Source organism: Carcharodon carcharias, chromosome 14, assembly GCF_017639515.1.
Source record: "Carcharodon carcharias isolate sCarCar2 chromosome 14, sCarCar2.pri, whole genome shotgun sequence".
Classification (NCBI taxonomy): Eukaryota; Metazoa; Chordata; class Chondrichthyes; order Lamniformes; family Lamnidae; genus Carcharodon; species Carcharodon carcharias.
In genome coordinates this window covers 44202700-44218733 of record NC_054480.1, presented here as the reverse complement: position 1 = coordinate 44218733, position 16034 = coordinate 44202700, and the positions used below count along the sequence as shown (strand labels likewise).

Here is a 16034-nt window from a genome sequence, read left to right as displayed (position 1 = left end):
CTGAAATTCCACCCCTCATGTTTCGAACCCACCCAGGATTACAGGTATCTCCGGGACATAAAACATTTCTTGGACTGCTGTTCCCATCACATTCTAAAATCCACACTCAGTGCCATGCGCCGCCATATGAACACACTCGACCTCTCCCTCCAGCAGCACTGCCGTACCCTTTTTCAAAGCTGCGCGTGCCCGCAGTTTCATTTTATTCTTCGGCTCATCCGACGCCTCAACAAGAAACTTTTTCTCTTTTTCTCAAGTGCTAAGGAACGCAAGCTCCAACAACTCATCGACACCAACACCCATCTAGGACCCTCCACCCCTGCCCGTCCCTCCGTCCCCACCCCATCTTCCAATCCCAACCCCAGCCGTGTATTCACTATACCCCCTGACCTTCCCCTCTCCGATGCTGAACGTTCAGTGCTCAGCAAAGGACTTAGTTTCATACCCTTACGCCCTCACCTCAATGAATTTCGGGCTCGGCATGATGCTGAACTCTTCTTCCGCCGTCTTCGTCTCCGGGCTCACTTCTTTGGGCAGGAGTCCTCTCCCAGTTCAACGGATCCTTTTAACCACCTCCAATATTCTCCCTCCACCTGGACCCCTCCCTCTGGATTCTTACCTTCTCTTGATCTTTTCATTGAGAACTGTCGGCGCGACATTAGTCGTCTCAATTTCTCTGCACCTCTCACCCATTCTAACCTGTCTCTCTCTGAACTTACTGCACTCCATTCTCTCAGGTCCAACCCTGACATTGTCATCAAACCCACTGACAAGGATGGTGCTATTGTTGTCTGGCGCACTGACCTCTACCTCGCGGAGCCTGAGCGTCAACTCGCAGACACTTCCTCCTACCTCTCCCTGGACCATGACTCCACCACTGAACATCAAGCCACTGTTTCCAGGACTGTCACTGACCTCATCTCCTCTGGGGATCTCCCTCCCACAGCTTCCAACCTGAAAGTCACCCAACCTCGGACGGCCCGCTTCTATCTCTTACGCAAAATCCACAAACAGAACTGCCCCAGTAGACCGATCGTCTCAGCTTGCTCCTGCCCCACAGAACTCATTTCTCGTTATCTTGACCCCCTTCTCTCTCCGCTTGTCCAGTCCCTTCCCACCTACATCCCTGATTCCTCTGACACCTTACGTCACATCAACAATTTCCAGTTCCCTGGCCCCAACCGCTTCCTCTTCACCATGGACGTCCAATCCCTCTACACCTCCATCTCCCACCGGGATGGTCTGAGGGCCCTTAGCTTCTTCCTCGAACAGAGGCCCGAACAATCCCCATCCACCACTACTCTCCTCCGTCTAGCTGAACTTGTTCTCACACTGAACAATTTCTCCTTCAACTCCTCTCACTTCCTCCAAATAAAAGGTGTGGCTATGGGTACCCGCATGGGCCCCAGCTATGCCCGTCTCTTTATGGGGTATGTGGAACATTCCTTGTTCCAGTCCTACTCCGGCCCCCTTCCACAACTCTTTCTCTGGTACATCGATGATTACTTCGGTGCCGCTTCATGCTCTTGTCAGGACTTGGAAAAATTTATTAATTTTGCTTCCAATCTCCACCCCTCCATCATTTTCACATGGTCCATCTCTGACACTTCCCTTCCCTTCCTTAACCTCTCTGTCTCAATCTCTGGTGATAGACTGTCCACCAATATCCATTACAAACCCACCGACTCCCACAGCTACCTCGACTACAGCTCCTCACACCCCGCTTCCTGTAAGGACTCCATCCCATTGTCTCAGTTCCTTCGCCTCCGTCGCATCTGTTCTGATGATGCCACCTTCAAAAACAGTTCCTCTGACATGTCCTCCTTCTTCCTTAACCGAGGTTTTCCACCCACGGTCGTTGGCAGGGCCCTCAACCGTGTCCGGCCCATCTCCCACGCATCCGCCCTCACGCCTTCTCCTTCCTCCCAGAAACATGATAGGGTCCCCCTTGTCCTCACTTATCACCCCACCAGCCTCCGCATTCAAAGGATCATCCTCCGCCATTTCCGCCAACTACAGCATGATGCCACCACCAAACACATCTTCCCTTCACCCCCACTATCGGCATTCCGTAGGGATCGCTCCCTCCGGGACACCCTGGTCCACTCCTCCATCACCCCCTACTCCTCAACCCCCTCCTATGGCACAACCCCTTGCCCACGCAAAAGATGCAACACCTGCCCCTTCACTTCCTCTCTCCTCACCGTCCAAGGACCCAAACACTCCTTTCAAGTGAAGCAGCATTTCACTTGCATTTCCCCCAACTTAGTCTACTGCATTCGTTGCTCCCAATGTGGTCTCCTCTACATTGGAGAGACCAAACGTAAACTGGGCGACCGCTTTGCAGAACACCTGCGGTCTGTCCGCAAGAATGACCCAAACCTCCGTCGCTTGCCATTTTAACACTCCACCCTGCTCTCTTGCCCACATGTCTGTCCTTGGCTTGCTGCATTGTTCCAGTGAAGCCCAACGCAAACTGGAGGAACAACACCTCATCTTCCGACTAGGCACTTTACAGCCTTCCGGACTGAATATTGAATTCAACAACTTTAGGTCGTGAGCTCCCTCCCCCATCCCCACCCCCTTTCTGTTTCCCCCTTCCTTTTTTTTCCAATAAATTATATAGATTTTTCTTTTCCCACCTATTTCCATTATTTTTAAATATCTTAAAATCTTTTATGCTCTCCCCACCCCCACTAGAGATATACCTTGAGTGCCCTACCATCCATTCTTAATTAGCACATTCGTTTAGATATTATCACCAACTTTAACACCTATGTGTTCTATTGTTGTTGACATCTTTTGATGATCTGTTTCTATCACTGCTTGTTTGTCCCTACAACCACACCCCCCCTCCACTTCTCTCTCTCGCTCTCTCTCTCCGCCCCTCCACACACCTTAAACCAGCTTATATTTCAACTCTTTCTTGGACTCGAACTCAAGTTCTGTCGAAGGGTCATGAGGACTCGAAACGTCAACTCTTTTCTTCTCCGCCGATGCTGCCAGACCTGCTGAGTTTTTCCAGGTAATTCTGTTTTTGTTTTGGATTTCCAGCATCCGCAGTTTTTTTGTTTTTATCTTAGTGTACATATTCATAGCTATACCTGAGAGAACATTAAGGTCCAAGCGTCTTTTGGCCAATTCAGCTTCATAGCTATCTTTTCAAATGAGGTGAAATATCTTTCAACTCCATCCTCTGAAAATTTAGACACTTAATGCAGGTTTTTAGTTAAATCAAATTCCTCAAAGGAATCAGACTCATCCTCAGAATCACCATTGCTTCTTTCTTGCTTTATTTATAGTTTCTCCCTAGCCAAGGCATGTTGTCGGATTTCTTTATCTCTTTGAAACTCAAACTTTCACATTTCCATTTCTTTTTCCTTTTCCAATTCGAGTTTCTTTTTCATTTCCATTTCTTTTGCTCTTTTTCCTTTCTTTCTAATTCAAGTTTTTTCATTTCTCTTTCCCTTTTTTCCTCCGATTCAATTTTTTTCAGTTCTGTTTCTTTTTCAAGTTCAAACTTCTGCCTTTCTCTATCTCTTTCTATCTCAAGCTGCTTCATTTGCAACTGAATTTTGGCTACCTCTAGCTGTGACACACTAATTTCAGATGCCTCGTCTTTTAATTTTAAACGTTGGGTAAGTACTTTAATCATATCATCCATATGAAATTCTGCTCTTATCTCTACCTTCACTTTATCTGCTAACTCTCTCAGTTTAGACTTAGTCAAGGATTTCAAATAATCCACTGTTACATCTTCTACTCCAAAAGAGTCTTAGCAACAGTCAAAGCCATTTTGAATTCCAACCGGTGTAATACATCTCTCAGCAAATCCAGTTTCTATGCTCAGTACCTCCACATGCTCGTTTCTATAATGGTTCATAGATCCCACGAAAATTCAAGGATTTCTAATCCCACAAGATGAGCCAACAATTTGTTACAGTCCCAGCTGATGTTACTACTGGACAAGTCAGATCCCAGGGTGGAATCCGGCTTGTTTGATCCTAGCCTTTTTTTTTTGTTTAGAAATGTGGAGTTTGTCTACTGAATAGATTCACAGGAGTCTGAAGAACTTTTAAGAAAAGAATAAAACATTTATTAAGCAAGAAAAGACGACTATATTACACAATTCCTTTACCCCAACCATATCTTTACCAAAAAAAATACAAATTCGTAAAGATAAAACAAGTTACAAAATCTTATATTCTAGTGTTCACAGTAAGTATAGAGTCCATGTAAACTAATAGGCAAACTGTGGTCAGACACACCACACTCCAAATCTATGTTTCTACATATTTCTCATCTCATATGCTAGTCACACTGTGAGCAAATGGTCTCACTGAAGCGCTGTCTCTTTCACGACAGCTTCCAATCTCCATGTTCGAAGAACTCACCCTGCAATTCTCTTCCAAACGAAGCTTCCGCTCGGATATCTCCAACAAGGATCCACCTCCAGGGTTTCAATCTCGCTCTCTAAGATTCCTTTTCCCTGGATCGCTATGTGAAATAAGGTATGTGAGAAAGTGAAGTTTTAGTTCATTTTCTTCTTGGGTTCATCCCAAAGGGAATTGCACTCAAGCTGCACCTTCCACACACACACTCCCATGAACACCACTGTTCCAAAAACCTGTAGTAAGGAGTCACCAACCATCAGATGTCTCCTCAGATCTTCTGGCTTCTTGCAAGCCCACCTCGTTCCAAGGCTGCTCACCACAGCTCCGTCTTTTTAATTCGGAGCCTTTTCCTCTTCTCCTCACTCAACTTCACTTAATAGGATCTGTTTCAAATTCCTGTCCTTGTCCCATAACCTGACTGTCATCCTGCTTACGTTTCTGCCCCACTCCCAGGTTTGGGATGACCTCTTTGTTTTGGGATCTGCTCCATTCTTTCCCCGTACCCAATTTATTCTAGCACTTTCTTCCAAATGATGCGCTCTAGGTCACCTGACCCTCTTTTCTCACTGTTTTGCTTTCTTGTTTCTCTTCTGAGCAGATGCACAGGAACAGTTTCCAGCTGGAAAAACAAAACCAACAAACTGTGCATGTGCTCAAGGCTTGAAGAGAAAATAGACCAACTGCACATGTGCAGCCCTTCCAGAGCTGGGGCATGCACAGAAACCACTGGGAACTGTAGTTCTCAGCCACTGAGGACCTGATCGCTGCTTTGAAAGGTAAGTTTTAGTTTATTTTCTTCTTGGGTCCATCACAAAGGGAATTGTCATAAATCCAGGAATACCGCAACCAAGGGTGCAACTACATTGTAGCTACCAGTCTAAGCATTTTTCATGGAACGTGGGCAATGCTGGCTAGGCCAGCATTTATTGCCCAACCCTAATTGCTCTTGAGAAGATGGTGGTGAGCTGTCTTTTTGAACCGCTGCAGTCCATGTGGTGTAGGTACACTCACAGTGCTGTTAGAAGGGAGTTCCAGGATGTTGACCCAGAGACAGCGAAGGAACAATGATACATTTCCAAGTTAGGCTGGTGAGCGGCTCGGTGGGGAACTTCCAGGTGGTGATGTTCCGATGTGCCTGCTGCCCTTGTCCTTCCAGATGGTAATAGTCGTGGGTTTGGAAGGGGCTGTCTCAGGAGCCATGGTGAGTTCCTGCAGTACATCTTGTAGATGGTACACACTGCTGCCAATGTGTGTCGGTGATGAGGAGAGCAAGTGTTTGTGGATGTGGTGCCAATCAAGCAGGTTGCTTTGTCCTGGATGGTGTCAAGCTTGAATGTTGCTGGAGCTGCACTCCTCCGGGCAAGGTGTAGAGTATTCCATCATACTCCTGACTTGTGCCTTGTAGATGGTGGACTCTAGTGAGTCAGAAGGTGAGTTACTCGCCGCAGAATTCCTAGTCTCTGACCTGCTCTTGTAGTCACAGTACTTATATGGCTAGTCCAGTTCAGTTTCTGGTCAACAGTAACCCCCAAGGTGTTGATAATGGAGAATGCCAGCGATGGTAATGCCATTGAATGTCAAGGGGCGACGGTTAGATTCTCTCTTGTTGGAGATGTCCATTGCCTGGCACTTGTGTGGTGTGAGTGTTACTTGCACTTGTCAGCCCAAGCCTGGATATTGTCCAGGTCTTGCTGCATTTGGACATGGACTGCTTCAGTACCTGAGGAATCGTGAATGATGCTGAACGTTATGCAATCATAAGTGAACATTCTCACTTCTGACCTTATAATGGAAGGATGGTGATTGATGAAGCAGTTGAAGATGGTTCGGCCTAGAACACTAATATGAGCAACTCCTGCAGTGATGTCTTGGAACGGAGATGATTGACCTCCAACAACCACAACCATCTTCCTATGTGATGGGTGACTCCAACCAGCGGAGAGTCTTCTCCCTGATTCCCATTGACTCCAGTTTTGCTTCTTGATGCCACACTCAGTTAAATGCTGCATTGAGATCAAGGACAGTCACTCACACCTCACCTCTGGAGTTCAGCCCTTTTGTCCATGTTTGGACCAAGGTTGTAATGAGGGCAGGAGCTGAGTGGCCCTGGCGGAACCCATACTGAGTGTCAGTGTGCAGATTATTGCTCAGCATGTGTCCCTTGATAGCACTGTTGATGAGCCCTTCCATCACTTTATGGATGAGCAAGAGTAGACTGATGGTGTGGTAATTGGGTCGGGTTGGATTTGTCCTGCTTTTTGTGTACAGGGCATACCTGGGCAACTTTCCACAGTGTTGAAGCCAAACTGGAACAGCTTGGCTAGAGGTGCTGAAGTTCTGGAGCACAAGTCTTCAGTCCTATTGCCGGAATATTGTCAGAGCCCATAGCCTTTGCAGTATCCAGTGCTTTCAGTTCTTCCTTGATATCTTATGGAGTGAATCGAATTGGCTGAAGACTGGCATCTGTGATGCTGGGGACTTCCGGAGGAGGCTGAGATAGATCATCCACTTGGCACTTCTGGCTGAAGCTTATTACAAATGCTCCAGCCTCATGTTTTGCACCAATGTACTCGGCTCCCCCATCATTGAGGATGGGGATATTTGTGCAGCCTGCTCCTCCAGTTAGCTGTTTAATTGTCCACCATCAGATGCTGCTCCTGGCATGTCCTCCTGCACTCTTCATTGAACCAGAGTTGGTGGCAATGGTAGAGTGGGGGATATGCCGGGCCATGATGTTACAGATTGTGACTGTGCACTATTTTGCTACTGCTGATGGTCCACAGTGTCTCATGGTTTCCCAGTCTTCAGCTGCTAGATCTGTTTGAAATCTATCCCATTTAGCACGGTGGTAGTGCCACACAACACGATGGGGAGGGGAGGGTGGTTATCTTCAATAGAAAGATGGGGCTTTGTCTCCACAAAGACTGTGCAGTGATCACTCCTGCCAATACTATCGTGGACAGATGCATCTGGAGCAGCCAGGTTGGTGAGGATGAGATTAAGTATGTTTTACCCTCTTGTTGGTTCCCTCACCACCAGCTGTAAACTGATTCACTCTTGGCAATGGACACTGAAGTCCTTCATCCAGAATACATTCTGCATCCTTGCCACCCTCAGTGCTTCCTCCAAGTGGTGTTCAACATGGAGGAGTACGGATTCACCAGCTTATTGGGGGGTGGTACGTGGTAATCAGCAGGAGGTTTTGTTGCCCATGTTTGACCTGAGGACTCCCAGGGCAACTCCCTCCCAACTGTAAATCACTGTACTGCCACCTCTGCTGGATCGGTCCAGTCTGTGGGATGGTGATCATGGTGTCTAGGACATAGGAATCTGTGAGTATGACTATGTCAAGTTGTTGCTTGACAGAGTCTGTGAGACAGCTCTCCAAAGTTTGGCACAACCCCCCACCCCCCAGATATTTAGCAAGGAGGACTTTGCAGGGTCGACAGGGCTAAGTTTGCTGTTGTCGTTTTCACTGCCTAGGTCCATGCTGGGTGTTCCGTCCAGTTTCATTCCATTTATACTTTGTAGTGGTTTGATAGAACTGAGTGGCTTGCTAGGCCATTTCAGAGGGCATTTAACAGTCAACCACATTGCTGTGGATCTGGTGTCACACGTAGGCCAGACAAGGTAAGGACGGCAGATTTAGTGAACCAGATGGGTTTTTACTACAATTAACAAAGGTTTCATGGTCATCATTAGACTTTTAATTCAAATTCGACCATCTTCCATGGTGGGATTCAAACCTGGATCACTAGTCCATTGACAATACCAACATGCCCCTTGTATGCTGACTGAGGTTGGTAATGTACATTTGGCAGATGGGAGTGATATTGCTGACTACAGAGGTCAGAATTGCAGCCTATTCAGCAAGTCAATCCATTTATATGAAACTTCTGACAACCGATCTGAATTTTGTTTTTTTTGTTTTGCCATGTATCACTTTTAATAAGTGTAAATATTCTTACTGTCCCACTCTTACACCCCACAATCCTATATTAAAAAAGACTTCCACTACAGCCACCTGAACCATTCATTCACACCCCACTACTTGCAGCAAATGTTGCCCTCTTTCCCCACTGGCTTTACTGGTCTAGTTCTAGGTGTATTACCTTCCCCACTCGTTCCCACCTCCACCTCACCATCCAATGCATGCCTTGCCTCCCCTCCCAGTAGCTGCTCCCTCACTATATAGTTAACTGTGGCCCTCATACAGTTTCCCATCATATTCTCACTCCCCACCCCTCCTCAAAGCTGATCCTCACTTCAGCCATGATCGTTGTGCCTGCTGCCAATACCAACGGCCATCCTCCTATCTCGCTAATCGCTCCCAGCTTTTATAAATGTATAACATTTAAAGATATTGCTGTCAGTCCAACCCCCAACCTGGCTCTACCACTCTAATTCCCATTGTCTTTCTCATCTCGCCACATTCTTTTAGACTGCCCAATAACTTGTAGGTTTCTGCATCAGTCTGACACTGTTGGAATAAGAAGTTTGGAATGTAATGGATTGGACCAGAAAGGGTTTTTTGTTTACTCAGCGTAGTGTAGCTGTAAGAACAGGCCTCCAAGACCAAATTAGAATGCATTGGCTGATAAAGTGTTGGTGCAAGGACGAAAATGTTGCTTCAGCAAAATGGCCACAACCACCCAGGCAAATGCAATAAAGTTCATGCAAATCCCAAGAATCAAAGGGGAATATAGCTGATGAGACATGACAGTCACAACAGTAACAGTGATAAGAAATTGTACAGAGGGAGATTCTGCAGCCCAGAGTTAAACTACAATACAAGTATCATCTACGAAAAAAAAGACTTGCATTTGTATAGCAACTTTCAGGCCCACCAGATACCTCAAAACATTTTACAACCAATGAAGTGTAGTCACTGTCAATTGGCATTGTTTGCAGGACAGAGGTATCATTGTGATTATTGTGTTCTGCTTTTTAAGTAAGGCTGCCTCAAGACACAATGTAGCAACATGATGTAGTCACACCTGATTTGGCATGCCTTAACCCAAATGATATTTCAAGTTAAGGTGCATTATTTGGCTAACATCACTCCAGATGTAATTATTCCTCAGACTGTATGCCCATTTAAGATAAGAAATCAATTTAATCTTGACAACACGAATAAGAATCTAATTGGACATAAAATTACATTCCACAGCTCGAAATAATGTACCATCTGCCTTTATATAAGTCAAAGATCCCAGAGCAAAGGAATAGGTCACAGTTTATAAGGGTTTAATTCTTAGTATTTAGAAATATAAAACAGCCCCTAACCCTAAACTGCCATATGTCAATCCTCTCTGGATTTAATGGCAGCAATGATATAAAACTTTCAACATCCCTCACTGCCTCTTCTATGTTCTAAAGTTTTGACTTTCGATTGAAGAGTCACCCTTTCGCTGCCAATAACATTTACTAGGAAGGGCTCTTACCTTTACACTTTACCATCCATTTAAATGCCTCTGATCTGTGATCACACTCCAAACTGTGAAGTAAACCCCGAATTCCACTTAATCCGGGAGCATCCACTGATCAAACCGGATCTACAACGGCCCCATTGCCTTCTGGGAGATGTAGTTCTTCTGACGCTTCCCCGTGAAAGGAGGCGAGGCGTTAAAACTACAATACCCATACCCTGGCGCCAACGCACGGCGTTTGGGGATGCACATGCGCAGAGCAGTCGGCAGCCATTTTCAGATTGTGAAAGGTGACAGGACTGAAACTTTAACTCTTTCCGGAGAGGCTGTCTGACTTGCTGAGTATTTCCAGTAGTTTCTATTCTCAGATCAATTTTGTATGTGTTACGACGTCATAGCATGCGCAAACCCAAGTGTGATCTGAAATTAGGATCACGAAATGGTTAAGGGTTCCGGAGGCCATTCGGCCCGTCGTGTCTGAGCTGGCTCTCTAAAGGAGCAGCTCACCTATTGCCGCTCTTCTGGCTTTTCCCCGTCCCCTTGAATTTTTTTTCCTTCTCAGCTAATGATCCAATTACCTTTTGAAAGCCTTAAATGACCCTGCCTCCACAATACTATTAGGCAGTGCATTCCAGAGTCCAACTACTAAATTACAGTGTTTCTTCACTAGTGAAGTGATACAGACCTCTCTGTTTGATTCCAACTTCAAATAAGCTGATATGAGAGCAGCATTTGAAGAAAGTAACTTCAATTTAGGGCTGACGTAGATATGTTTCCATGTGTGTGGGAGACCAAAATTAGGGGTGATAAAATCCAATAGGGAAATCAGGAAAAATGTCTTAATCCAGAAAGTACACAAGGAAAGTTTAAGACAAATACATAGATGCATTTTTTGAAAAGTCAGACAAGCATATGAGAGAGAAAAGAATAGCAATTTGTGCTTATAACATTTAATGAGGTAGGATGGGAGGAGGCTTGTGTGAAGCATAAACCTCAGCACAGGCCAAATTACCTATTTCTGTACTGTACATTTTATGCAATAATAAACCAAGAAAAATAAATGATTTAAATCTATTGCATACTTTTGCATATAGTCAAGAAGATATAATAATGTTCTTGGAAATTATTTTAAAATAGAGTTCTAGTGGGGTCTGTGTCTATGCGTGTTTGTTAATGGGATTAAAACCAGCTAGATAAAAACAAAAAACTGCAGATGCTGGAAATCCAAAAGAAAAACAGAGTTACCTGGAAAAACTCAGCAGGTCTGGCAGCATCAGCGGAGAAGAAAAGAGTTGACGTTTTGAGTCCTCTTGACCCTTTAGCAGAACTGGGTGAATCCAAGGAGAGGGGTGAAATATAAACTGGTTTAAGGTGGTGGGGTTAGGGGAGGGGGGGGGGGGAGAGAAGTGGAGGGGGGGTGTGGTTGTAGGGACAAGCAAGCAGTGATAGGAGTAGATCATCAAAAGATGTCACAGACAAAAGAACAAAAGAACACAGATGTTGAAGTTGGTGATATTATCTAAACGAATGTGCTAATTAAGAATGGATGGTAGGGCACTCAAGGTATAGCTCTAGTGGGTGGGGGGCATAAAAAATGTAAAAATAATGGAATTAGGTGAGAAAAGAAAAATCTATATAAATTATTGGAAAAAACAAAAGGAAGGGGGAAGAAACAGAAAGGGGGTGGGGATGGAGGTCAAGATCTAAAGTTGTTGAATTCAATATTCAGTCTGGAAGGCTGTAAAGTGCCTAGTCGGAAGATGAGGTGCTGTTCCTCCAGTTTGCTTTGGGCTTCACTGGAACAATGCAGCAAGCCAAAGACAGACATGAGGGCAAGAGAGCAGGGTGGAGTGTTAAAATGGCAAGCGACAGGGAGGTTTGGGTCATTCTTGCGGACAGACCGCAGGTGTTCTGCAAAGTGGTCGCCCAGTTTACGTTTGGTCTCTCCAATGTAGAGGAGAACGCATTGGGAGCGACAAATGCAGTAGACTAAGTTGGGGGAAATGCAAGTGAAATGCTGCTTCACTTGAAAGGAGTGTTTGGGCCCTTGGACGGTGAGGAGAGTGGAAGTGAAGGGGCAGGTGTTACATCTTTTGTGTGGGCAAGGGGAGGTGCCATAGGTGGGGGCTGAGGAGTAGGGGTGATGGAGGAGTGGACCAGAGTGTCCTGGAGGGAACGATCCCTACGGAATGCCACCGGGGGGGGTGAAGGGAAGATGTGTTTGGTGGTGGCATCATGCTGTAGTTGGCGGAAATGGCGGAGGATGATCCTTTGAATGCAGAGGCTGGTGGGGTGATAAGTGAGGACAAGGGGGACCCTATCATGTTTCTGGGAGGGAGGAGAAGGCATGAGGGCAGATGCGCAGGAGATGGGCCAGACACGGTTGAGGGCCCTGTCAACGACCGTGGGTTCAAATCTCGGTTAAGGAAGAAGGAGGACATGTCAGAGGAACTGTTTTTGAAGTTAGCATCATTAGAACAGATGCGACGGAGGCGAAGGAACTGAGAGAATGGGATGGAGTCCTTACAGGAAGCGGGGTGTGAGGAGCTGTAGTCGAGGTAGCTGTGGGAGTCAGTAGGCTTGTAATGGATATTGGTGGACAGTCTATCACCAGAGATTGAGACAGAGAGGTCAAGGAAGGGAAGGGAAGTGTCAGAGATGGACCACATGAAAATGATGGAGGGGTGGAGATTTGAAGCAAAACTAATAAATTTTTCCAAGTCCTGATGAAAGCATGAAGCAGCACCTAAGTAATCATCGATGTACCGGAGAAAGAGTTGTGGAAGGGGGCCGGAGTAGGGATGGAACAAGGAATGTTCCACATACCCCATAAAGAGACAGGCATAGCTGGGGCCCATGCGGGTACCCATAGCCACACCTTTTATTTGGAGGAAGTGAGAGGAGTTGAAGGAGAAATTGTTCAGTGTGAGAACAAGTTCAGCCAGACGAAGGAGAGTAGTGGTGGATGGGGATTGTTTGGGCCTCTAGTTAGTCTGGCTGCTTTGATATATATAAAAGCAAAATACTGCGGATGCTGGGAATCTGAAACAAAGGCAGAAAATGCTGTAAAAACTCAACAGGTCTAACAGCATCTGTGGAGAAAAAGACAGAGTTAATGTTTTGAGTCCATATAACTTATTCAGAGGTAAAAAGAAGTAAAAATGTGCAGAAATTTATACTGTTTAAGGGGGGTTGGAGCAGGTGAAGCTGGATAGAAGGCCAGCGATAGGTGGAGAGAAAGGAGAGATTGACAAAGATGTCATGAACAAAAGGACAAAGGGGTGTTAATGATAGTGGTACTGGCTAAAGGAGGTGCTGATAGTGGCACTAAGGTAAGAAAGCAGAATATGATAACAGGAGGACCAAGGTAAGTACTCTGAAAAGAAGAACATGAACAAGTGACAGATAGCCCTTGTGTGAGTGGAGTGGGATGGTGGTGGGGAAAAAGATCGAAAATAGGATAAAAGGTGGGGATAAAACAATGAATAAAAATGAAAATAAATAAAAATAAGTACACAAAAAATAAAAATGAATATGGAAAAATGGATAAAAAAGTGATGAGGATAGAACAGAGAGTTCATGGTCTGAAGTTGTAAAGTGCCTAATTGGGAGATGACATTCTGTTCCTCCAGTTTGCGCTGGGGTTCACTGGAACATTGCAGCAGGCCAAGGACAGACATGTGGACATGAGAGTAGGATGGTGTGTTGAAATGGCAAGTGACAGGAAGGTCTGGGACATGCTTGCAGCCAGACCGAAGGTGTTCTGCAAAGCAGTCACCCCGTCTGTGTTTGGTCTCTCCGATGTAGAGGAAACTGCAGTGGACCAAATTGAAGGAGGTGCAAGTGACGTGCTGCTTCACCTGAAAGGAGTGTTTGGGTCCTTGGATGGTGAGGAGGGAGGAGGTAAAGGGCAGGTGTTGCACCTTCTGAAATTGTATGGGAAGGTGCCGTGGGAGGGGGATGAGGTGTTGGGGGTGATGGAGGAGTGGACCAGGGTGTCCCAGAGAGAATGTCGATGTGGGGGGGATGAGGGGAAGATGGGTTTGGTGGTGGCAGCATACTGGAGTTGGCAGAAATGGCGGAGGATGATCCTTCGAATGCGGAGGCTGGTGGGGTGAAAAGTGAGGACAAGGGGACTCTGTCATGGAGGGAGAGGAAGGTGTGAGGGCAGAGGCATGGGAGATAGGTCGGGCACAGTTGAGGGCACTGTCAACAGTGGAAGGAATACATCGGAAGCGCCGTTTTGGAAAGTGGCATCATCGGAACAGATGCGACGGAGACAAAGGAACTGAGAGAATGGAATGGAAACCTTACAGGAAGCAGGGTGTGAGGAGCTGTAGTCAAGATAGCTGTTGGAGTCGGTGGTCTTGTAATGAATATTGGCGGACAGTCTAGCACCAGAAATTGAGACAGAGAGGTCAAGGAAGGGAAGTGTCGGAGATGGGCCATGCGAAGGTGATGGAGGAGTAGAAATTGGAAGCAAAAATAATAAAGTTTTCCAGGTCCAGATGAGAGCATGAAGCTGCACCGTTACAGTCATCAATGCAACGAAAAAAAGATTTTGGGGAGGAGGCCTGAGTAGGACTGGAACAAGGAATTTTCCATATACCCCGTGAAGAGACAAGCATAACTGGGGCCCATGCGGGTACCCATAGCCACATCTTTTATTAGGAGGAAGTGAGACATGTTTAAGGAGAACTTGTTCAGTGGGAGAACAAGTTCAGCCAGATGGAGGAGTGGTGGTGGATGGGGATTGTTCAGGCCTCTGTTTAAGGAAGAAGCGGAGAGCGCTCAGACCATCCTGGTGGGGGATGGAGGTGTAGAGGGATTGGACGTCCATGGTGAAGAGGAGGGGGTTGGGGCCAGTGAACTGGAAATTGTTGATATGATGTAGGGCATCAGAGGAAATGCGGATGTGAGTGGGAAGAGACTGGACAAGGGGAGAGAGAATGGAGTCAAGATAGGAAGGAATAAGTTCCTGGGGTAGGAATAGGCTGACCAGATCGGTCTACAGAAATAGTCCTGTTTGTGGATTTTGGGGAGGAGGAAGAAGCGAGCAGTCCAGGGTTGGTAGACTATGAGGTTGGAAGCTGTGAAGGGAAGATCTCCAAAGGAGATGAGATCAGTGACAGTCCTGAGAAAATGGCTTGATGTTCGGCGGTGGGGTCATGGTCGGGGGGAGGCTGGCTTACTTGATGTATAGTAGTTTAAGAGATGTTAATTAGATAAACGTAAGGATGGTAGAAGGTAAAGTGCAAATTTGCATTTGTTAAAATAAACCATTCAAGACTGCAGGTGAAATCTTACACCTAAGTAGAAGATGCCAAGAAATGTGTTTATTTTTTTCAGCTTACTAATAAATTGGTGGGATGAAAGGATGTTATTGTTAGAAGTAAGTTAAAAGCCTAATGATTCAATGGAAAATTTACATTCAAAGAGAAAGATATGTATAAAGGAGATTGTGTGTAAGGCAGAGGTATTTTAAGATCCAACAAGTGTGAGAAACCTCCAGCTTGTAAGCCTCAAATCTATCTGCAAGGACCCAGAGCTGAAAGAAACTCATTTTGAATGTGGCTGTCCAGGGTGTGCTTTGCCAGAGGTCTGTTAAATCTATGAGCTTTACTGTTACCTTACTGGGAGTGTAATTGAGAGTCAGATTAATTAGGGGATTTTTGTAGTTATGTATGTGTTTACAATCTTTCTTGTATTAATAAATGTTTAATTTAGTTTTATAAAAACCTCTTGAGACTCAGTTGTCTTATTACTACTGAATTCAAAGCCTGCATCTCAAAACATACAAATTGCAAAAATGGGTTTTGACAGTTGTTTCAATTTTCCCTCTGGGATTTGAACAACTCAGTTTTATCATCAGCTGTGTCATGATAATATTTTGAAGTGGAATTTTACTAATACTTTGCAATTCACATACATACAAGTAAAACTCGTATTTAAAAGGCAAAACAAAAACAGAATTACCTGGAAAAACTCAGCAGGTCTGGCAGCATCGGCGGAGAAGAAAAGAGTTGACGTTTCGAGTCCTCGTGACCCTCCGACAGAACTTGAGTTCGAGTCCAAGAAAGAGTTGAACTCTTTCAACTCTTTCTTGGCCTCGAACTCAAGTTCTGTCGAAGGGTCACGAGGACTCGAAACGTCAACTCTTTTCTTCTCCGCCGATGCTGCCAGACCTGCTGAGTTTTTCCAGGTAATTCTG

At 45.5% G+C, this 16034-nt stretch overlaps 1 protein-coding gene across 2 annotated transcripts in view; it reads right to left on the bottom strand.

The window, feature by feature from the left end:
* arfrp1 (ADP-ribosylation factor related protein 1) overlaps positions 1 to 9963 on the bottom strand; it is a 37819-nt gene extending 27856 nt beyond the window's left edge. The window contains exons 1-2 of one of the 2 annotated variants that reach the window (XM_041205344.1): positions 9839 to 9963; positions 4395 to 4497 (exon numbers count right to left, since the gene is read on the bottom strand). In XM_041205344.1, coding sequence (XP_041061278.1) covers positions 4395 to 4497; positions 9839 to 9854 — 119 coding nt within the window. In that variant the 5' untranslated portion in view covers positions 9855 to 9963. The remainder of the gene's footprint in view (positions 1 to 4394; positions 4498 to 9838) is intronic. The other variant, XM_041205345.1, reaches the window with a different exon arrangement.
* Positions 9964 to 16034: the final 6071 nt, after the last annotated feature.